This window comes from Pleurodeles waltl, chromosome 5 (genome assembly GCF_031143425.1).
Source record: "Pleurodeles waltl isolate 20211129_DDA chromosome 5, aPleWal1.hap1.20221129, whole genome shotgun sequence".
NCBI lineage: Eukaryota > Metazoa > Chordata > Amphibia > Caudata > Salamandridae > Pleurodeles > Pleurodeles waltl.
Window position 1 is genome coordinate 684243482 of NC_090444.1, and position 24782 is coordinate 684268263.

Sequence of the window (24782 nt, forward strand, 5' to 3'; positions counted from 1 at the left end):
CCAGGGAGACACCAGAGGATGGACGAACCCATCCCAGGTAAGTATAGGTAAGTATTTTAATTTTTCTTTTAAGTGCCATTGGGGCCATGGAATGGGGCCCCCTACATGGCACCTGGTGCAATGGCCATGCCCAGGGGACCCTTGTCCCCTGTGCTGGCCGTTGGGGTGGTGGGCATGACTCCTGTCTTTTGTAAGACAGGAGTCATGTGGTATGGATGGTTTTGCGTCAAGAAATTACGCTAGGCTGGTTAGAGTAATTTTTTTAAATCTCTAACCAGCCTAACCTCATTTTTGTGGTGCAAAATCCTCTTCTCCCATAACGCCACCCCACCCGCCTAATGTAATTTTCCAGGACGTTTTAGCCCACCCTTTGCGTTAAATTGCACCATTCCATAAATTTGTCACCCGGCTGGTGTCCTGGAATGGGGCAAGCCGGTGCTATACTTTTTGACACAAAACTGCACAAACGCAGTTTTGCGTCAAAAAGTATAAATATGGGCCTAGGTCCCCAGCTTTCAGTAATGGCTCAGTGGGGGGGTCCCCCACTTTCAATAATGATTCACTGGGGGTACCCGGGTTCCAGTGATGATAAAGTGGGGGTCCACAGAAGTCAAAAGGTTGGGAACCGCTGACCTAGAAAACTGTATACAGGGACTTTAAAGCACCCCAAGTCTACTAAAGTTGCAAGCAAATTTCTTGAGCTGGTCTTCCTACTACTTGGGGGCTCGATTACCATGACTGCTACCAGTGGTGTCCTAATGGCTTGCTACTGTTTTATTCTGGACTGAAGCAGCATTCACTTCTCTGAGGCTAGAAGATGCTGGAAGCTTATGGAAGCACCCTATTGCCATTTTATGGAATAATCTACGGTCTTCCTTTAAAAAAAGGCATAGCCAGTTAAGTGCTATGGACAAGATGGTCTTCTCAGCGCAGCCAGTTTCAAACTCATCCTTAGCCCTAAAGAAGTTAAAGACGATAACAGACCCCCATGAGTACACACATTGTTCTTTCACTTCAAACAACTAAAGCACTAATAACTATTGCAACTCACTCGACCTTCACACATGCACAGTTGCTCTTTAGCTTGCTGCTGTTTCTCTACCATTGCACATCAATCCCTTCCCTCTCACAAGTACCTATACTTTTTTATTTCACCACCAGTCCTGTCCTCACTTTAACTTAGTTTTGTTCTTAGTTTAATGACTAATGATATCATATTTCACTATGATTAAGCAGCACACTCTATATCGCATTCCTTATCAGACAGCTTTAATGATTCTACTGTGAAATCTCATACATAATATTTAGCGATTATATTGTTGTCTTGAAATGCTATCTCTAAAATGTATTGCATGTATGTAAAATGCTTTGGTAAAAAAATAAAAAAATACATTTAAAATAAACAACAAATAGTACCATTAAAATAATACTGAAGCAAACATTTTTCTACCTATTGGAAAAAAGAAAACTCATTTCTCAGCAGAGTTTTAAAGAGCACGTCGGACAGTGCCTGGTTGTCATGCTTGCATGACTGACAACAACAACATTGGATGTTCTTGAAGAAAATTAGTCAGTTTTTGACCAAATCAAATTTGTGTTATGGACATCATTTTTGATGGTTCGTAAGATGAAGATCGATGGAAGGAGAACATCTGTACATACATCAAACAGGTTGATTTGCTGTGGTTGGTATATAGATTGGATTGGACCACGAGAATGAAAGATTGCTTGATAGTTAATCTCACCTTTCTTCGAAACCATTGAATAGCTATCACAGAAGCTCCAAAGTCATCAGACAAATCTAAATTATGAATTCAAGCTAAACAAAATGAAGAATAATCAGAATTTCTGATGGATACTTGTAGATTCCTCGCTTTAAGAATATCCCCAGGCTAGATGCAGAAGATTTCAATAGCACTGCTCCAGTGCTGATAAAGATGGCCCCAGATGGCTGTCTGTTGACTTTGTTCCACTACAGAAGTGACGATGGAGCTGCATATAGGCACCCCCGTGCGTTGACATCAGTTTCCTTCTTTCCATTCCTTCACGCAGAGCCAGAGCTACCTCACACATTATTTCATGTCAGTTCCTCAAAAGTCCTGTTTTTCAATGTGCAAGGGAACATGTCTGATCCTAAAAATATAGGGTGTAAACCGTGTAGGAACTGTTGCATACAGATATCAGTGATAGATCCGATATCAGTAATAGATTCCCATGAGGTTTAAATCTGGTGTTTGGGTTTGACGCTTATGTTTGGTTTTGAGCCATGACTTCCAGTCATGTGAGCAGTGTGCCATTATGAATCCTAAGGGATTTCACTGCCGTTCGCAATCCGACTGAAAGGTTTTTATCACATTCCTTTGGCTTATCTCAACATTTGAACCCATACGAATTTCTATAGAGACTGTTTACTCGGAATACAAATAACACCACTTTGTTGGCACATGGTAAAAAGTTTTTACCAGATCTGTTGCAGTCACAGTTTTGCTGGACTCGTGACTACTATTTGTTTCTTCAAAACAGAAATATCTACAAATTTGCCTTGAAAAAGTCCTTGCGATGAACATTTCTTCAACTTCCACACTGTGTTTGGACTTTAACTTCTTGTTGCACCGTTGACCTGATTCTCGGACTACTTTCGGTGTGCCCTGGTATTCTTAGACATGAATCCTAAGGGATTCTGGAATGCTAAGTCGAACTGTACATGGCTAAACACCAAAAGAAGTCTTGAAAGTCCTGCTTCTTCTTGAAGTCGATAGCCAGTAATTGTTCCAATTCTTAGGGCCATTTCCTCAATAGTTCATGGTTGCAGTCCATGTCTTTAGGCAAGTTGAATTCGAGGAGGAAGCAGAAGAAGGCCAAGTTGGACTTGTTCTTGATATCCAGGTGCCTCCAGGTCTCGCTCCTGGTACCTCATCCAAGGAGCTGACTGCGCAGCTGATCCTGATGCACCCCTAATTTGTGGGGCAGTCGGCGATTTTGTAACAGATTGAAGTTTTTAGAGATGCCATGTTGCAAATCTTTGGCACCCTTACGGCTCCCTCTTGCAGCCTTCCACTCCATTGATCTGTGTCGGCCTCCTGGCAGATTACCACTGGTGGTCTGCTCACGGTGTCATCTACACCTCCTGGACCCATCTTGGGTACCAATTCACACCAAAATCCACACTAGACCCAGTGGCATTGATACTGTCCCTGATGCCGCTACCACCAAAAGAATCCCCATTCCTATAGTCCTATCCAACTTGGAGCTGAAATTACCTTTGTTCCCAACGAGGTCTAGTCCTGCAGCCATTCCAATGCACCCGGCCCCATTTCAATCCAACTCAGACAAAACCATTCCTTTGTTCTTGAGAGCCACACCCCAAGTGCTCCACCAACTTTTTGCCTTGGATACTGATGAGAGCCAACAAGCTCTTGGAAATGACAATGGACATGAAGGAGACTGTGTTCCTCAACACTACGATGATGACAATATTTATTTATGGACTTGCAAAAGGCCAGTGGGTTAGACACGTTCCCGGACACTGGACCTTCAAAAGAAGAGAGTACCTCCTTTTCTGTGGTTATAAGACTGGCTGTGGAGATCTTAAGTCTACAGCTGCAACTATGGAAGTCAAAACTAATATGTTAACAGAAGGATTACAACCTGGACAAAAGTCCACTAAGCCATTATTTCCATTTAATGAAGCCCACCCCAACATCCTAATGGACACTTGGTATAAGGCTTGTTCCTTTCCAGCAGTAAATTAGCAGGTTGCCAAATACCATAGGTCAGTGCCAACCATTCCTGACATCTTGAAACATCACCCTGTGCCAGTAGGTTTGGTGGTTCAGGGTTCTAGCAGTAGAATGAACTCCAATTCATTCTCCCTAACTGCACGAGGCAGAGCTGAAATGAATCAAGGCATTAGAAAGCAGAAATGTTCCTTAGCCAATCTTGGCTTTAGGTCAGTCAATGCTAGTTCTTTACTGGGAGAGAGATTCCCATGCCTTATATGACATGGTTGACGAGATCTTGCCCACGGCCCCTGAAGAATTTCAGGCCAATCTTGCTCAAACCATCCAGGGTAGTCAGGACGCAGCAAACTATTTATCATCTTTTGGGCTGGACACCACTGACGTCTTGGGCAGAGCAGTTGGCAATAGACTGGTACTCTGGCTGCTCTCTAAGATGAGATCCACCGCCTTCTTTGGTGAAGTGCAGACCTCACTGATGGATATACCAATCGACTAGACCTGCATGTTTGGCAAGAAGGCAGATTCTGCTCTTGAGTAGTTCATAGAAAGCTTGGCCATGGTGTGTTCCTTTGGCCTGTCCACTGTGGCAAGACAGTGCCCTCAACAGTTACATTCCATTTGTGGCTACACCAGAGGGTGAAGGTAGCAGCAATGGCAAGTCCACCCCCCCCCCCCCCCCCAAGCAGCAGGCACTCCAGCCCTTTGGGAAGGGAGGGCAACGTTCCAGCAGAGGATGCGAGGCCACCAGGGCAGCAATCTCCCCAGCCCCCTGCCCCTACGATCTCAGGCATTAAGCTGCTTTAGTCTGAGAGGCAGACAACCACACTATGGGTGGCAGGATCAGACATTTCCTACATGCATGGCAATAAATAGCAGTCATCAGGTGGATCCTTTAGCTCATTAAGCAGGGATTTTACCTTGTCCTGCCATTCTTTTTCGACCTGCTGCATCTTTTGCCCACATCAGAGTGTTTTTCAGAGGAGCATCAGTCCATTTTGGTTTGAGAGATGCCAGAGTTTTTTTGGCCAAGGAGCTGTAGAGAGGATTCTGGACCCAGAAATAAGGCTGGCTGTTACTTCTGCTGTTTTCTTGTGCCAAACAGAAAGAGTGTTTTGTCCCATTTTAGATCTCTATTTTCTGAATGCCCTCTTGGGGATGCCCGCATTATCCCAGTTTCTGTCTGCTCTGGATCCACGTGAGTAGATGTTTTCTTTGAACTTGCAGGACGCATACTTTCATGTACCCATCCTGCAGTATCACAGACACAGTTTGTGGTTCAACCTAACAAAGAAGCATTTTCCAATATGCTGTGCTCCTCTTCTGCTTCATCAGTGCCACTTCAGTATTGACAAAGGTGATGCTGGTCGTCTTAGCCCACCTTCTGAGGTTGGCTATTCCCGTTTCCCCCACATTGATGACTGGTTGCTGAACGTGGACTCTCCACAGTCAGTTGTAGACCACATCCAGATTATTGTGAACCTCCTGACATTGGGTTCATTACGTGCAGAAGTCACACATGACTCCTTCACATCCTGGATCTGGTGAAGTTTTGGGCCTTTTCTTCACCTCAAGTCCAGGACATTGGAGTTATGAGCCTGATGTTTCAGCTTCCGTCATGAATCTCAATAAGAGTAGCATGGAGGTTCAGGGGCCCGTTGTTGTGTTATGTTATCAGTGTTTTTATAATGTGCTAATTACCCATGAGGGTATCCAGGCGCTTTGTACTGGTGTGTTAGGCCAGCCCTGGAGGGCTTACTCGAAGAGCCAAGCCTTCAGCTTCTAGCAGAAGGAGGAGGCTAGGATGCATTGTGGGAGGTTTTTCCAGGCTGTAGGAGCCATGTATGAGAAGGTTTGACCCCCTGCTCTGCTTTTGTGGATGTGTAGTGAGTTTGCTAGTCAGAGTTCAGGAGAGCAGAGGTGTCTAGAAGATTGGTGGACATTATTGTGGCTATTCAGGTAGATATGACCTGTGTTAATGAGTGCTTTATCGGTGTGGATGTTGAGTTTTAAATATGTGTGCTTGTCTATCTGGAGCCAGTGGAGTTCCCTAAGGTGCCATGGGATGTGGGCTCAGCGTGGAAGGTTGAGAACTGGTTTGGCTGCTGCATTTTGGACGGGCTGCAGTCTTCTTGTAAACTGGTTGGTTATCCCTCCATACACGGTGTTCCTATAGTGTAGTCTGTTGGTGATGAGTGTTTGGGTGATCGTTTTTCTGGTGTTGTCTGGTAACCACTTTAGGGTGTTGAAGCAAAATGAGCTACTGCATTGACTTCGGCAGTCATGTTTAATTTGTTTTTATGATGATGCGGATGTTTTTTGCTTGTGAGCTAGGTATGGTGGTGGGTCGGAGGTCTTTGACCGACCAGGTGGAGTTCTATGCTGAGGCGCCTTTCTCGAAGACCGCCACTTCAGTCTTGTCTGAGCTGAATTTGAGGCAGTAGGATTTCATCCATGTGGCCACTTCAGGAAAGCATGTGGTAAATGTGTTCCTAGTGTTGGGTGTTTTGTCCAAGCAAGCAATATCATTGTGTGTTTTCTGCATATGTGAGGATGTTTATGTTGTGAGTCTGTATGACATAATTCAGTGGACTAATGTAGATATTGAAAGGTGTCAGGTTGTGTGAGAAGCCCCGTGGGATTTCACAGATGAGTGCCTGTATTTATTAGGTGCTTTTTAGTGGGTTTTTCCAAGATCTTTGCAATATAAGGGAGGAAGGATATTGGTCGGTAGTTGGCGAGTTTGGTCATGTCAGGTGAGGTTTTTTTTAGGAGGGCGTTGATGGCTGCAGGTTTCCATGGTTGCAGGAAGATGGCTGTACTGATGGAGGGGTTGATGAGCTGGTTAGTGCCTTGCTGATAAAGATCACTCTTTTGTCGAAGGTATGATGGAGGCAGGGATCCAGGAGGGCCCCGGAGTGTATGGCCTTCATAACTGCAGTGGTGTCATAGGTGCTGATGGTGTCCTATGTGGTGATTGAGTTGTCTTCGCTCGTCATTGAGACACATCTGGTGAGAATCAGAGGTTCCTGTTGTGGGGCAAAGTTACTGTATATGTTTGTGATCCTGCTGCCAAATACATTTGAAAGATCATTAGAGTCTACCTCTTAGTTTCTCAGACTAGTTGATGATAAATTCTCTGAGTGGCTTTGAAAGTGTCTTTTTCCACTTACCCCTGGCTGGATTACAATGTTCAGTTTGGGCTATTTTCAGTGCCTCTCGGTCATTCTGTGGTCTTCCATGTAGCAGCTGGATTGTGTTATAGTTTTCGAGGTGTGGCTTCAATTCCTGGGGTCCAAGTATGTTTTGAAGTCTTTGTTTCTGGATTTTTTGGACTCCTTTGATTGAAAGTGTGCTCATCATACACATATACAGAAAACATTACACAATCATAGTATGCAAACAAAGCAATGACGTATTAAGATTACAGAGGAAGTGTCAACTGGCAAGTTGAGAATGGTGCTTTTACAGCCCTATACACAAATGGTATGGGGGGAGATCTAGAAAACAGACCTGCAGGACCAGGTGAAGCTGTGATAGGATCACTCTTTCCTGTGATCCAGTCAAAATAAAACATGATTGCGATAACCGTGTATTGGAGACCTATCTCAGGGGTTCCTCCTTACGGATAGGTGGTCTCACACACATTATGGTGTCATGCTTCATCATTTGGCCACCTATCCCCACCCAGGTAGGATAATACCACGTGGGTGGACTCAACCTCGTGGTTAAATGAACCCTGAGGTAGTGCTGAAATATTGTTTTTCTGGATAGTACAGGGATCCAGTTATATGAATGAAATTACTTAGCAGATCACCAGTGTGGATCACACCTTTTAATAATGGTGTCTGTTGGTAAAATAAAAACAAAGTCGGGACGCTATTGAGTATAATGACTCATAATGCCGCTCTAATCCTAATGGCCAACATGTTTCTGCCCACACTTCTAGCCTTTACTGGTCAGGGGCATTCTTCAGGGCCTGGGATCCCTCCTAAGCATAGTGTGAAAAGGATGCCTCTCTCAAATTAACAGCGAAAGGCTCATATCGAACACTCTCAGGACCTACCTGAGTATTTACTAAAAACTGGGAGGCCTATGAGAAGAAAAGGAGGAAGGAAGATTAAAACACGGCATGGACAAAAGGCTATATATATGTCAACATAACCACAGCAAATCACTGCACATGAAGTGTCAAAACGCATGCCAAATGTGGTATCACAACCATGCAATTGATTACTCATTTTTGTGAACGCAGTGCCTAGAGACATAAATTTTTTATATCCACTGCAAAACATAAAGGGCAGCTGACCCCTGGTCTGGGGGAGTGGATGGTGCCCCTCATAGTCACACACTGTGGGAGAAATTGAAGAGAATCAAAGGGAATAACTTGGAAAGCAAAACAAATGCGGTAGAGTGGTATTACATGTGTTGCAAATCCATGACTTCCTCCCATCAAAGCAGGGGGAAGAATGGCTCCAGCGGGAGGACATCCGGAGCACTGCTAAGTGCCTGGTATCTCCTTCATTGCTTTTACAGCTCATCTTAACATTAAATTCAATCGTCATCATCCATTATATAGGAGCATCTCTAATCAGTAGCCCCTATACTCCCGCCAGGCTCCCCACACTTTTTCCCACACCTTGAGGCAGCTTTTATCTTTGTAAACTTCCTGCTCCACCCTCTGACACCAATCTAAATGTGGCTCCCAGTCTGCAATTCCCGGAGATATCGTTTTGCCCCATGCCCTTGCTCTGTTCCATTTAGCTACTCCAGTGGCTAGCTTCAGACAGATCCCTTGATACTTGGGCCACATTGTGGTGAAGTTTTTGATGTCATGTTTTAGAAGCCCCCTGAGTTCTAGTTTGTTCTTGTGAAGAGTCAATGTCCAATCCACTTCTGTTAGGTTGTTCCAGTTCCAGTGGGAGTTTTTTCGGCGCTGAAAGATGTTGATTGTGAAACTGACTATGGTATTGTAGGTCCATGTGATGAGTCTGGGTGTGTTGATTGTGATGTCATTGAAGGATGTGGAGACAGGATATAGGATGTGTTTAGCTGCATGGGTGGACTACATAACATGTTGGGTTAGTCCCATCTTTCTGAGACTGTCAAGAAGGGTGGTTGAAATAGGATCTTGGTGTCCTGCATTCTGCTTGTCGACCATGTCAGGTGGCAAATGAGTGCCCTGTGAGGAACCTGTAAGTCTCATGGGCCCACTACCAGGGAACTTGTCGGATTCCATTCAGGTTTCGGAAAAAGACTGCAAAGGACCAATAGTTGTGGTTCAAACAACTGCATTTAGACTGGTGGCCAACCCTTCTCCCTGGCCCATCCAGAGCTGATGATGGTTATGGATGTCCCACTGCTGGGAAGCGGAGGTGTTGGAGAGGTGGAGATTAGAGAACTCTAGCATTCATGTCTCCAAATCTACCTGTTGGAGTTGCGAGCCATTGGCCTGCTGTAGAAAGCCTTTCCACTGTCCATCAGAGACAAACTGCACCACCACCATGAGGTACTACCAAAAACAGGTGTGCTCGGGGTCCTGTGCCAGGAGGCACTTTGTCGCTGGACGTGACTGGAGTGCTAGGCATTTCTGTGGTCGTAAACCACCTGGTGGGATCTTTGAAGGTCAGGGTGGACAATCTCAGCCAGAGGCGCCTGACAGATCAAAAATGGTTTTACAAAAATGGCAGCACAAGGCATCGTCCAACAATGGTGAGAACCCTGAGTATATATTTTTTTCCACTGCTGAAGATTGCTGGAGTTTTCAAGAAGGCTCTCCCTTGGAGACGAATTCCAGTTGGAGTGGAGCATTTTCCTCCACTGCCTCCCCTGCAGTAAGTTCTGCAGTAGGTCAGGAAAAACTGCACCCAAATCATCCTAGTGACTCCAGGCTGGGCAAAAAGAGTATCGTAAATGGAACTTCTGGGCATGAGCACCAGTTCTCCAGTTGGTATTCCTTTATGGGAAGATCTCCTGGTTCAGCAGCAGGGCAGGGTCCAGCACTCAAACCTTAGCAATCTTTACCTCCATGTGTGGAAACTGAGTGGCAGCAGTTAACTGCATTTGATCTTTCTTCTGAAGTTGTGGATGTCATCCTGGCTGCCAGGCACTATTCTACAAAATTGGTGTACAGCCGGTGCTGGGACAAGTTTGTTGCCTGGTGTGCAATCCCCAGTATTGACCTTCTACATGCTAAACTGTCAGATGTCTCAGTACTTGTTTTATCTTGCAGCGGGCAAGGTTATTTGCCTGTTCTTTTTGCATTTACTAGACCAGCCGCCCGTTCACATCACCTGTTGTGAAGAGATTTCTAAAAATGCTTGATTTGTTTGTTTCCTCTAAAGCCCTTTGTGATGTCAGAGTGAGATTAATTTGGTCTTCACTTTCCTTATGTGGACGCCATTCGAATCTATGTACAGTTGTCCATTCCATCTCCTGACTTCTGTTTCTGGTTGCGGTGACTTCTGCTCATTGAGTGAGTAAGCTCAAAGCTCTCTCAGCGCAGCCACATTACACCACCTTTTTCCCAGCAAGGTAGTGCTGAAGACCACTGTGACCTTTTTGCCAGAAGTCATGACTACTTTTCACATTGAGCAGTCCATCACTCTACCAACATTCTTGCTCCACCTCACTCCTTGAAAGAGGAGGGGGAGATCTTATTGACTGGACCTCAAATGAGATTTAAGCTTTTACATCCAAACCACCAAAGCCCATAGGATGGACAACTAGTTCTTTATCGGGTTCGCTGGGGCACTGAAAAGCAAGGCAGTGCAGAAAAGGATATTGTCAAGATGGACAGTTCTTTGCATTATGATCTGTTATGCTCTGGCCAGTAGGCAGCCTTTGGAGAGGTAGAAGGCCCATTCAACGGAGGCAAAGGCTGCTACTGCAGAACTGGCATGTGGAGTGCCTGTTCTTGACACCTGTTGACTGTGACGTAGGTATCAGTCCATATGTTCATGAAACACTATTACCATGACAACTGGGTCCGATGGTAAGGGCATTTCACTGGTTCTGTCCTGCAGGACTTTTTGTATGTGTCATTTTCACGAACTCACCACCTTCGGAGGTACTGCTTTAGTATCTATTCTAAAGGTGAGGACTCTTCAGTTAGAAGTATCCATCAGATAAGCAAGTTACTTACAATGTAATCCAATCCCATTTATTAAGTGCACATCTGCTTTCACAGAGGCATCCTGGCACTAACGGCAAAGGTATGAATAGCCATGCAACAGACAGCACAACCCGACTCAGGTGCCAGCCAAACGAGAACTAAAAAGCAAAGTTTTTTTGCTCAAATGCTGTGAAGGCAAAAGGTAATGCCTTAAATTGGATCTGCTTGGTAACAAGTAGCCAGTACATTTGTCATATATAAGGATTAACTGAGACCTGTAACAGGATCTTTAGGATCAGATGAGACACAGAATTGTGAATCATCTGAGTAGTTGAATCAGATATGCCGGAAGACACAAATATAGACTATTAGCATAATCCAATTTAGAAGTCACCACAGCATTAACAATCATCTTACATGTGTCTTCAGGCACTAAGGCCCACATTTATACTTTTTTAGCGCCGCATTTGCGCCGCTTTTTGACGCAAAAATGCCGCAAACTTACAAAATACAATTGTATTTTGCAAGTTTGCGCTGCTTTTGCGTCAAAAAATGACGCAAATGCGGCGCTAAAAAAGTATAAATATGGGCCTAAATGTAGCATCCTTTTCAAAGACCTCAGCATAGCAAAACATTTGGCAGACATAGGGCCTGATTCTAACTTTGGAGGACGGTGTTAAACCGTCCCAAAAGTGGCGGATATACCACCTACCGTATTACGAGTCCATTATATCCTATGGAACTCGTAATACGGTAGGTGGTATATCCGCCACTTTTGGGACGGTTTAACACCGTCCTCCAAAGTTAGAATCAGGCCCATAGACTTATTTTGTAGTTCAAAAGAAAAGTTGGAATCAAATTTAACAACCAAATTTCATACAATTGGAGCTGGTCACCACTTCCGGGGCTCAGGAGTGATCTTAGTGCTGAAGAAAAGGATCTCAGTTTTTCAGAATTAAGCTGAAGACAGTTGTCACTCATCCATTCTACAACTGACTTAAGACAATGTTAGAAGGAAGAAAAAGCTTGTTCTCCTCAGAGGACAGTAGGAGCTGCACGTTGTTAGCATGAGACCACACGTACATCCCATGATTCCACAATCCTCTCTAACAGCTCCAGATACATATTAAAAAGGATGGAACTCAGCCCTGAGCACTGCGGCACACCACACTCTAAAGATTTGGTGGCAGAGGTGAAAGTGTAGAAAAAACGTGCCTGAGTCATGACTTTAGTATAAGATTTAAGCCAGGATAAGGCTTGTTCTCAGATTACAATCCTACTGTGCCTATTCGATAATGTTCTTCCTGGTGAATTCCCTATCTAACCTCAGATTTGTCACCCCCCTTGTTCCTCTCCATTCTGTGGAAGGGTCTCTTTTTAACTGAAGAGGTCCCAAGTTAAAGGTATGCAAACTGGTACTTCTGATTCTTGTTGGGCTTTGCAACCGAGGGCGTGGACAGAGTGAACAAAGAAACTGATGTCAGCGTGCATGGGTGCAGATTATATGTGGCTTCAGCCTTACTTCCAGAGCAGAACAAAGCCAAAGTGGAGCCATGATGTGCCACGTACCGGCATGTAGGAGTAATGCGCTTGGATTATGATGGATCTAGCCTGGGGCCTGGGGATATTCTAAAGATGACAAGTCTTCAGTTAAATGGAGTATCCACGAGAAAGAACTTTACCGAAGGTAAGTAACTTGTTCATTCATTGTTTAATGGACTTAGTCAACTCACAACAAAGCCAAGGTATAAAAGTGCCACATACTGTGTGAACAATTTAATTTTGCCAATTTAAGGTGCACTTTTGGCAATAGCTCTACAAGACGTCAGGCGGATTTCCAAGCAGATTACTTGCAGGGCTGTTGATTTCCTGAGATCGATATATAGGAATTTGCTCCAGATCTGACTCAAAGAAAAATCAATTAGAAAGTTAGCGCAGGAACCCAGATGGGCAAAATTAAAAGTGGAGCAGGTTTAGCTAAATACACTTTTCTGAGAGGGCCTAATGATAAACGCCCCTGTGATGCTAATGAAACCCCAATCAATCAATTTTGTTTATTTTGGTTATTAACCATAAAATATTTATGTAAGCGGAATGTGTCCTCTCTTAGTTGTATGTAAATCTATTTGCTGCCCTTGTAGCTAGGTCCACACTATAGAAATGCTGCTAATAAGCTTGTTGGTGGAAATGTATGCTGTAGTCACCTATTCTGTTTTTTGTCTAAAGGTACCTCTTCACCACCTTATGGATTCTTCTGCATAGCTCCTCACCTTTTTTAATGTGGATTGTCCCCTTATTTTATCTGCCTTTTACTCAGGTGACTTGCACTTTTCACTCTCTTTTGCAGTCATTAGCTGCCTATAACTCTTGCTTAATAGAGCCTGTGTTGCTTTGGATCTTCACTTACAGGCAGAAACCAATTCCACGGGGAACAATATCAAGCATAGAGTTATGAATCATTGGTCTAATCCTTAGTAATTCCACATCTTTACTCAGGGTAGTTCAGACTTCTTGCATGTTTAAATCACGAAAAGTCATTGGTCTCTGCATATGTAGGTGTTTGAAGTGGCGAACTTCAATAGGGTCACCACCTCACTCCAGGTCATTATGGACAATGTATCCAGTTCTGCACATTTCATGTACAAGTTGTTGATTTCACACCTGTAACTGTAACAAGATCAAAAGACTACATCTTCCAGAATGCTTTAGGGTGTTGCACATGTAATAGATGCCAAGCGTTAGAAATTGGGTATTTGGTTGGCAGAGGTTTGCACTCTGTCCAAGTAGGGACCATAATCCTAGTCAGTGCAAGTAAAATACACATTAAAAGTTTACTTGTGCTCACTCTCTGGTAGCTTGGCACAGAGCAGTCAGGCTAAACTAAGGAGGCAATAAACTGTAAACTTTGCACTTGTATAGCACACTACTCACCCGTTAGGGTCTCAAGGCGCTGTACTCATACCGCTATGAAACCCCTCCTGGCTTTTCCCTGTGAGGTGCCCACTCCTGGGCATCCCCAGGCATCCAAGCGCTGGTGGGGCCATTGTGGAGATTAAGCAAGCTATTGCCCAGAGTTGGACCCATTAATTAGATTAGGCACTGAGGCGAGAATTATCTGGTCCAAGGGAAATTGAGCCCAAGACCTGCTGAAGCGGGACTTGAACCCTGGTCTTGAGCCAGATCTCTGCTTCAGGGTCTGCCGCGCTAACCATTGTGCCACACTTCTCCTCCAATGTGTAAGCTATTTGTGCACACATATAGTAACAAAGTAAAAACACCCTAAAAGGACTCCACACCAGTTTAGAAAAATAGTCAATATTTAAACAGGCCAAAACAACAAAATTCCAACATACACCAGACAAGTTTTGAATTTTTAAATGTTAGATCAAAAATGCAGTGCTTAGAAGACAATAGGTTCAATCGGAACTATCTAGTCGCGCTGGACCTTTGCAAATTTATACGTGTGGTCCAACTGCAATGGAGCGCGGGCAGGGTACATGAGTCATGCAGACCTGCTGACAGACCTTTGTTGCGTCAATGCTCAGTGACGATGCGTTGATCTAGAGGAGAGGATGGGTCATACTTGCAGGCGATGCGTTGTTTCCTGATAGGGCAATGTCATTGATGCGTTGACGCCCAGAAGTGATGAGTACTGGTTCTGATGCACCAGTGCTGCGGCAGCCAAGCTGGGGCTATATTGTAAGTCGGGATTGTTGTGTTGCGGAGTCGGCAAGTGGTGTCCGCAGCTTTGGTGCAAGCAGCAGCAAAGCGGCATTTCTGCAGCCAGATGCATCTGTTTCAATTGGCGCACCGATGTTGTTGCGTCAGTTCTTGTGTTGCAGCACCAAGGTCCAAGACTGTATTTGGCCCCAACTGGCAGAGCAGGACTCACAGCAGAGAAGCCCAAGTGCTGGTAGCAAGATGCAGGTAAAGTCTTTGATATCCCTGAGGCTTCAGAAACAGAAGACAAGCTCAGTAAGGGCCTTAGATTGCAGGATGTAGAGAGTTAGATCACATCCTCTCACTCCCAGGTAGCAGGCAGCACAGCAGAGCAAACAGCAAAGTGGTAGTCCCTCCTGACAACCCAGCAATCCTTCTTCCTGGTAGCATGTCCTCAGTCCAGAAGTGTTCCAAGTATATGATGTCAGAGAACCAGTACTTATAACCAAACGTGCCTTTGAAGTGGGGAAGACTTCAAAGAGTGGGTTAGAAGTGCCCCAGTTCCCTTTCAACCCAGTCCTGACAGCCAGGTGGTCTGTAGGGGTCATCAGTCTCTTGTGTGGGATTATGCAACTACCTTTTGAAGTCTGAGTGAGAGCCCCTCCATCCTTCCTGTCCAGGAAGACCCATCATTATGCAGATGGAATGCAGGGGCAGTTGAGTGCCCTTTGTTTATGGCTGTCTGGATGGAATGCACAAAGGTAGCTGTCACCTAAGCCGACACAGACCAAACGTGGATTGGAGGCAGGCTAAGGCACAGGATGGGTAAAGTAAGAAAAGTGGCATTTTCATAGCTGCAATTTAAAAACCACTTTTACCAAAAGATGTATTTTTAAATTGTGAGTCCGGAGACTCCGCACTCCATTCTTCTATCTTTACCCCATTGAAAATTACACTTAAAAATGTGTGAAGGCAATCTCCATACTAGGCTATGGGAGAGATAGTCCTTGCAATACTGAAAAACGAATTTAAGACTTTTTCACTACCTAGGCATGCTAATTTAAACATACCTGTCCAACTTTTTAAATACACTGCACCATGCCCTTGGGGCTAACCAAGGCTTACCTTAGGGGTGTTTTACATGTAATAAAAAAGAAGGTTCCGGTTGCTAGGTTGAAATGGCAGTTTAAACTGCACACACAGGCTCTGCATGGCAGGCCTGAGGCATGTTTGAAAGGCTACCGTTGTGCCACCCACTATGGTAGCCTTTCAAACATGTGGGTGGCACAGCCAGTGCTGCAGGCCCAAACGTAGCATTTGACTTACAGGCCGTGGGCACAGATAGTGCACTTTACTAGGGAATTAATAGTAAATCAAATATGCCAATCATGGAGAAGCCAATATGATCTTGTTTTTGACACAGAGCACCTGCACTTTAGCACTGGTCAGCAGTGAAAAGGTGCACAGAGTCCTAAAGCCAGCAAAAACAAGGTCAGAAAAAGAAGAGGAGGAAGGCAAAAAGTCTGGGGATGACCCTGTAGAAAGGGCCATTTTCAACAGCAAGACACTAAAGTGTACAATGTAACTGTAAGACACAAATGCAAAACCTAATATGCATTGTCATCCTGATTACTGTGTCAGTATCAGTTGATTAACTGGAAACAGTGTCACTGGAAAGTGTCCATGATGACCGGAAGGGAGGTAGTCACCTTGAACAAGAGCTGAAATGCCAAGAACAGTCTTAATATGAAGTCCTACAAAATAAATTCAAATTCTGTTATTCCTGCCACCAGCTATTAATAGAATAGCATTGTGAAATGCTTTCTTGGCATGTACGTCACATCAACAAAACTTTAGGGATGATAGCTTGTCAAACCACAAGAGAAGTAGCAAGCAAGACAGGATCTAGACTTGTAAAATTAAAATATCTGCACAGAGCCTACTGTATTAGGGACACTTAGCTTGATGTGCTAGGTCTGATAGATGTTTTGTGAAATGTGGCCAAGTGGGACTCTTTCCTTCATACACTTTGGACATGCCCTCAACTGAAAACAGGTGTTCGCAAAGAGCCATAAAGCTCAATAGCTTTCAGTGCACAAAGAAAGCAACACTAATCACAACTGGATGCATAGGTATATAGACATTTGTCTCGTAAAGTTGTTCATTAACCCTCCAGCCACTGAGTGTTATTATGGAATCACAGATCACAAGGTTTTGATTTCAGTTGTTACCTGCTCTCCTGCGTGGGGCCCTAACACCGTAAAACTTTTCAATATTATTCATTATTATGTCTGACATTATTTACTTTACATTCACATACCCAACTTTAACCCACCAATTATTGAGGGGGGCTATCTCTTGTATCTGATACCAGCTTCTAACCCTGATACAGGGTCAAACAATAAAAAACTTGATGTAAGCTTTCCAGAAACATATCATAGAAAAAACCTTATGTATGTAGCTCATTTTTATCTGTACCAACTTCTACATTTTTTCACCATGTGAGTAGCAGATGGGGCCTCAGAAAGGGCGGATCTTTGTGCTTTGCCGGGCTTGAGAGTCACTTCTACTGCCCTCCTCTCACCTTGTATTCAATTGCTTGATATCGGCTCCTCACTGGGTGACAGTGTAAAAGGAGCCATTTTCATGTGATACACACAGTAGCAGGTGTGTATCTGTGTGCCCCTGTAACATTACAGTGGGGTCTTCCGTAGCTGCATTCCAGCTATCTCTTTTGTCCGGGATAAGGTTTCCTTTAACTATATCCAGAACTTTTGGCATGGCCTGCAGGTCCACCAAATATGTGTCAGCCGACCTAGATTGAGGGCAATGCCCAATTGCACCCTAGGACTTTTCTGCATAACGTTCTCACTTTTCACACTACCCCTATTTACCAACACTCCTTTGTTACAGTTGTCAACACTTATACACAAGGGTCATTGACTGAATGCAATAAGATTGATTGATTAATTGATTGATTGATTAATTGATTAGTTGGAGACAACCTCACCACCTAGCATGTGCCACTAAAAGGTAGAGTTTAAAGCATGTTCTTTGCTTTGTTGACAGATGGATTTTTGCACCCAAGCTGAAATGCAAATGAGGAAAGCATGGAGAGCTGGCTCTTCAAATCCTTTGCTCATGTTCCCATGTTATCATGAGAGGGAGGAGGTGATCTTGGAGCTAATGCTTTGTGCAGTGTGGAAGCGGCCCCAATCCCCCAACCCTATCAATAGATCAAAAATTGTTCTCCATCGTTTTCTGCTAATTTGTTTTTGGGTTATCCAGTACCTAATTTGCAGGATTGTTCCCACATTAAAATGGCCTTTGCTACATTTAACAGAAGATTGTTTCTGCATGTGTACAAGCAAGGTGTATTAACATGCTCCAGCCTCCAGTGATGCTACTTCTGTGTTTTGGGGTAAAAGGGTGTGAGATTTTACCTCATTTATGCCTAGGATTGAGCAAAATTACACCATGATGAACTTATGAACCCACAGCGTATATATTTATTTATATTTTTGCATAGCTTATGAATTTTGAACAGGCAAGCATCTAAAATATAAAAGCATTGGTTGTTTTGAGTGGTTCTTCAACTGATACAGCTCACTGGAGCACAAACGGTGGTAAAAGAAAGAGTGAAATGGTGTTGATTGTTATCCTGCACAGGGCTTTCAGAATACAAATGCCACATGAATGCTATTCATAAACCAGTTAGAATGGATGCCGTCTTATTGGTTGTGTGCTGTGAGGTGCCTCGAGGGTGTACCTATCAGTTGATGATTTTTTGGTGGAGACTTCAGTACAGTTGAAGATGGCTATTGGTAGCTGTTTAATTGTCCCAGTTGGAGAACAGGCTGGGGAACTTTCCTAGGTTGGAGCTGCAATGGAGAGCCAGCAAGTGGCCCTGTGTCTAAACACTGCAGTAGGAGAGGAATGGGATGAATAACCACTATCCTGGGGTCAAAGATAAGTGGTTCACCCAGGGAAGAAATCAGCAGCTTGGAAGACTGGGTATGGTACTGTTGCAGTAGTGAAGTTAGCTGAAGGACCAGGGTATTGAGCAGGTTATCTGAGGAGCTAATTGTCAGGTTTTGGTTGATCCTGCAGATCCTAACAACATGCGAGCAGCAGCAGTGAGGGCCATGGTGGTAACAAAGGTGGATAGTTTCACGTGGCTGTCACCGTGAAGTCCAATGCTTCTTGCAGAGATGATTATATAATCAGATGAAAGGAGTAGGGAACTGTGAAAGGGAGGAATAAAATGATTTTGGTCTATGTTGACTTAAGCGTCAAGTTCTACATATTAGGAAGGTGTTGGATGTCAGTGAGTGGCTTGCTCACAAAGAACGCTGAGTGTGTGGAAGAAGAAAAGGATCTGCGTATAAATGATATGAGAAGCCAAAAGATATCATGATACTGGGATAGGGTATGGTTAAAAGAAGGAGATCAGACCAGCTGTCTTAGAAGTGAAAGAAGAATTAATAGAGCACCAGTGGCCAGATTAATCAAAGTGTTTTGCGATCGCGCAAAAACTGCATTTTGGTTTGTAACAAATCCAATTTGCGATTCGGTAACCTGTTACCAAATCGCACATTGGAATTGCGACTACATATTGATTTGGTATTAGGAAGGGGTGTGTCATGGGCATCCCTTCCTAATACCGAATCGCAGAGGTATGTATGATTGTTTTTTGACCGTGAATGTGGTCGCAAAACAATCGCAGTTACCACCAATTTCAAATTGGTGGTAACCCATTCGAAAAGGGGAAGGGGTCCCAAAGGGACCCCTTCCCCTTTGTGAATGCATGCGAAAGCATTTTTTAAGAGCAGGCAGTGGTCCCACGGACCACTGCCTACTTTTAAAAAATGAAAAGAAAACTTTTCATTTTTAAACGCAATCCATTATCCTTTAAGGAAAACGGGCTGCATTTAAAAAAAAAAAAACGATTGCTTTATTGAAAAGCAATCACAGACATGGTGGTCTACTGAGCCCAGCAGGCCACCATCCCTGTGATTGTAGCCATTCGCAATGGCTCGCAAATTGCAACCTACTTCATGAATATTAATGAGGTAGACCCATTTGTGAGCCCTTGCAAATGGCAGTATGAAACTCCTTGAGTTTCATACATTCCAATAGCGATTACTTAATTGCGAGTCGCAAAAAAACGCAATTAGGTAAGCGCTATTGGATAAAATGATACATCTGGCCCCAGATGAAGAAGCATGTTTGGTGCTCGATGTAAGGGCCAGATGTAGGTAAGTCCGAGTTTGCGACTTGCAAATTGCGAATCTGAGCGACTTGCAATTTGCAAACCCAGATGCAGGATGGTGCCCTGACACCATCTGCGAATCACAAGGGGGTCGCAAAGACCCACCTCATTAATATTAATAAGGTGGGTTGCATTTTGCGACCCCCTTGCAATTTGCAGCACTCACAGGGATGGTGGCCTGCTGGAGACAGCAGACCACCATGTCTGTGACTGCTTTTTAATAAAGCAGTTTTTTTTTTAATTGCAGCCCGTTTTCCTTAAAGGAAAACGAGTTGCAATACACACGAAAAAATTAAACGTTTTTGTTTCATTTTTTCAGAGCCATTCACAAAGGGGAAGTGGTCCCATGGGGACCCCTTCCCTTTTGCGAATGGGTTAGCACCCATTTGAAATGGGTGCTAACTGCGAATTGCTTTGTGACCGCGTTCGCAATTCTACATCGCAATGCAAATTGAAAATAGGAAGGGGAACACCCCTTCCTATATGCGAGTCGCATTCCCATTTTGCAAGTCAGTAACCAGGTTACCGACTCGCAAAATGGGAATGAGCATCGCGATGTGCGTTTTGTATGGTGCAAACAGCGAAATTCGCTGTTTGCACCATGCAAAACGCTTGCTACATCTGGCCCTATGTGGCGAACCACTCAGGTGCTGTGCTGTCTACGACCGAGAAGATAGCATCATTATTCGTCTGTAATGGGTGAGCGTGTTTAAAGTGGGAGAGAGATCGTGAAGGATCATTACAAAGCAACTGCTGCATCGGGGAACTCAAAGACCATTTAGCTTTTGCAGTACAAAAAAGATAAAAGGGGAAAAAATGTAATAGAGAGCAAGGTACTACAGCTCGAAATGTAAATGCAAGACACATGAAGAACCTAGGTTTTAATGTCATTTTGGTTACTTTGTCAATATCCGTTGATTAATTTACTTTAATGTTTATTTATCTACTTTTATTCTTTGTCTATTATAACCATGTTAATATTGAATATTTTAGAAGCACAATAAACTGTTTAGATTTTTGTATTAATTGTGAAGGGACTTTATGATTGATGTATACTTGTATTGTCGATTATCTTTGTTTTGCTAAAGTAATTGACATTTAAATGGGTTGCATTTAACCAATAATAAACTATAAAAAAATTACATTATTATCTCTGCCAGTGCACTATTACTGGGGTTCAGAGGGTACTGAAGGCGTATGTGTTTTAAAGAGGTCGATATTTCTAAAACACAATAAAAAATATGGAAAAACTCCCAACCACCGATATATTTATGTATTTATTACTGAAACAATGTCGTGTTCACTCAGTGTTCTTTGTGTTTACCCTTTCTCCACACTCTAGTATGATTTCCGTTGTGCCTCCGACTCCACCGCCTTTTTCTGAAACCAGGCGCGAGAGTAACCCAATGGTAAGATAACTATTATTCATTTTATTTAGTTATTTTGCTAGTAACTATTGATCATGCAAACAAATCACTCTCCAGTAACCATAATGTGGTGCATTGGCGGCAGTGGAAAGCTAGCTAAGCGCAAACCAACTAAAATGGCGACTGGGTAGCCTGTGGTGCCTGGCACACCTGCACTGGCTCCTTCATTTGGTGAAGTACATTGTCTGGTGTTGGGAGTCAGGTTGCTTCTGGCATGCGTTCAAGCACGTACAGGTGCCATACTGGCACACACAGTCAGCTGCTTAGTAGAAAAATGATTTCACGTCATGTGTGGCACCTTCACTATGTCAGGCGTTGTTACCTAAATGCATTTTGCATGCTTGCATGTTTTTAGTCCGTACCTTTAATGGTAAAAGCAAATCTATATGTCCCAGAATGCAGTAACTGCAGGCTAAAAAGACGGAACTTGTTAAAGGTGCCAGGCATGACAACAGCCCCCCGGTAGTAATGACCATGCTCAAATGCACGCATTGGGTGGATGGATTTTTTTTCCAAAAGGGAACTACCAGGTTTCATTTTTTACAAAACTTTTTTTGTTAATTATGTTGAGCATTTCGAATTCTTTCGTTATGTGTTTGTGCGTCTCGTGAAATGTTTCCAAAGGGGCAAAATAGAAACCTGTTTTAGGCGAGGAGTGCAGTGATTCAATAGTGCCATAGGCTGTTTCAGCAAAGATCACCCTAGATAATGTCCGTGAGCAAACCACCAGTGAAAATACTTGAAGTCGCGATTAATGAAAACACACAAGCTCTCTTACTTAAGCTTGACCCTTGACTACCTCCCTCGCCCAGCCAATTAAAACCCTGCATTTCTATTCCGCTCACCCTGAGTCTTGTGCTGGCATTCATTGAGCCAAATCTAGAGAGCATTGATAAAGCCAATAGATCTGGCGTCTGCTGCCAGCCTTTTGAAGTTGTCAATTCTTGTTATTTTTGGTCATAGTTGTTGTACACATTTAATGCTGGGGGAACAACTGGGTCTTCGACCATATGTAAACACATGATCTAAAATATTTTTTTTCCCTCTAAAAAAAATACACATTGCCGTAGAGGTCCTTGGATTTGAAGGGCACGTCTTTGTGTGCAGAGGTGTCTTTTGTAAAAAGTGGATGCAGTCACTCACTGTGAAGTGCGACAATGGCTGAAGTGGACTGACCCATCATTGCTCCATGCAGTTATAGGGTGAAGGAAAAATGTGAATGACACAAAAATTGACCAGTACATTAAGAGTGCTGGAAAGCACCTGTAAGTATATTATTATCGATATAATTTGGTAAAAATAAAAGGTCTTGCTTAATGCTAGATCTAAAAATGGACAAAGATGTCATGGCAAATAATGTTCAATTTTTCGGCTCGATTTAGAGATTTGGTGATGGAAAAATCAGTTCAGCACTGTGGCATGCTCTCTGTACTGCAATAGTGGTGGTGTTAGGGGTGGAGGGGGGCAAAGTAATTCCACATTTACAGTTATTGGGCTTGGCAACTGAGGATTTTCTGCCAAATCAACTGATATTGCCCTTGGAGGAGCCACTCTTGGGGAACATTTTCTGCTGAAAATCTGCCAATGCCCAGCAAAATATGGGCACTGGAAATTGACCCTTGTTTCCCTTCACAAGATGCAGTTTCAATCTTGTACACAATGATGTTATGACAAAATAAAGAGAGCTTTTTAAACTTCCAGTCACTGATTGTTTCCTCCTTGTGTGATGATGATTCCACTCTGCAGTGGAAGTGGATATAAGGTGCAGTGGATGCAGCGTGTGATCTTTACAGGTATTTTTAGATTTTCTATGGGTGGTTTTATATATTGTGATCATTAAAGTAACCTAGATTTCAGTATTAGTTTTCAAACAATATCGTTTCTTAATGAAAGAGCTTGGACTGCCAATTTTCGTTATGGCTCTCGTTTAGTTACTTTTATGTTCAATTTTTGGTAACATTGAGGGACAGGTTATTGCACTCTGGAATTTGCATCCTTGATTGGCCTTGCTGTATTTTTCCCATTTGGGAAGCGCTGCATTTTTTGAGGATTTCACATACTCGTAGTCGCTTTAAGATACGTGCATATTTGAACGCTCGCACCCTGGAATTGTACTCCTAGGTAACTGACTTTCATTTGGGTCCAAAGAGAGTCTCATTTTGACCCAGATTTACTAATTTTTCGCACAGCAAAGCGCAGAACAACAAACAAATGTGATGTGCCACACTGCACAAGGGAGAAAACACAGCGCAAAGCCATATCTCCTGACATTGGCCTACGTCTGCTGTCAACCCCTACGATGCCAACCTACATAGATGCCTTAAACGATGCACAACCTCAAACTATGGTGCAGAAATGAATGTGCACTGCATAGCATAGAATTTATAATGGAAGCACACAAACTTAGAAAGTTCCTGCCTTATTACACGTGAGCTGTCCCCTGCAGGACGCGTGCAATGCATCTTTGTACATTTTGCAGTTATTCGTTTTTGATGCAAAATTTGGTCTTATTATCTTAGTAGGTCGAGTTTTGCATAAAAAACAATGGGGGTCATTCTGACCCTGGCGGTCAAAGACCGCCAGGGCGGAGGACCGCGGGAGCACCGCCGACAGGCCGGCGGTGCTCCAATGGGGATTCCGACCGCGGCGGTAAAGCCGCGGTCGGACCGGCACCACTGGCGGGCCCCCGCCAGTGTACCGCCGCCCCATTGAATCCTCCACGGCGGCGCAGCTTGCTGCACCGCCGCGGGGATTCCGACCCCCCCTACCGCCATCCAGATCCAAAATTCAGACCGCCGGGATCCGGATGGCGGTAGGGGGGGTCGCGGGGCCCCTGGGGGCCCCTGCAGTGCCCATGCCACTGGCATGGGCATTGCAGGGGCCCCCGTAAGAGGGCCCCTACATGTATTTCACTGTCTGCTGCGCAGACAGTGAAATACGCGACGGGTGCAACTGCACAGCTTCCACTCCGCCGGCTCGATTCCGAGCCGGCTTCATCGTGGAAGCCTCTTTCCCGCTGGGCTGGCGGGCGGTCTGAAGGCGACCGCCCGCCAGCCCAGCGGGAAAGTCAGAATTACCGCCGCGGTCTTTCGACCGCGGAACGGTAACCTGACGGCGGGACTTTGGCGGGCGGCCTCCGCCGCCCGCCAAGGTCAGAATGAGGGCCAATGTCTGTTTGCACTGATCTGCTTCAGTAACTCCCCTTTGATGGAAAGAGATGTAAAGCTATGCAGCACAAAACAGTTTTTGTGATTAAAAGGTTGCACCATTTCAGACCAAAACATCTTTTTGTGTGAGATACTAAATACCACGTGCCAATTACCATCAATGTGCATCACTTTGCTTTTTTCGGCACAAAGCCTTAGCAAATTTGGACCGCAGTGACAGAAGCAAGTAGGCCAAAATCCATTTTGAGATGCTTGCCCCTGATTCTGTGGGCAGTACTTCTGTATTAACTTATTTGTGTCTCATTTGAGTCTCAATCAGTTTTGAAGTGCTAATTGATGATCTGCTAATAAACCTCATTAGGTGTGCACACCGATAGATAGAGAAGCCAACTTGTGAAAGATACA

At 44.0% G+C, this 24782-nt stretch overlaps 1 protein-coding gene across 2 annotated transcripts in view; it reads left to right on the forward strand.

Moving 5' to 3' along the window:
• Nucleotides 1-24782, forward strand: part of SYTL3 (synaptotagmin like 3) — a 459450-nt gene that overhangs the window by 181937 nt on the left and 252731 nt on the right. For both annotated transcript variants that reach the window (XM_069234590.1, XM_069234589.1), the window contains exon 6: nt 21126-21192. In XM_069234590.1, the coding sequence (XP_069090691.1) occupies nt 21126-21192 (67 nt within the window). The remainder of the gene's footprint in view (nt 1-21125; nt 21193-24782) is intronic.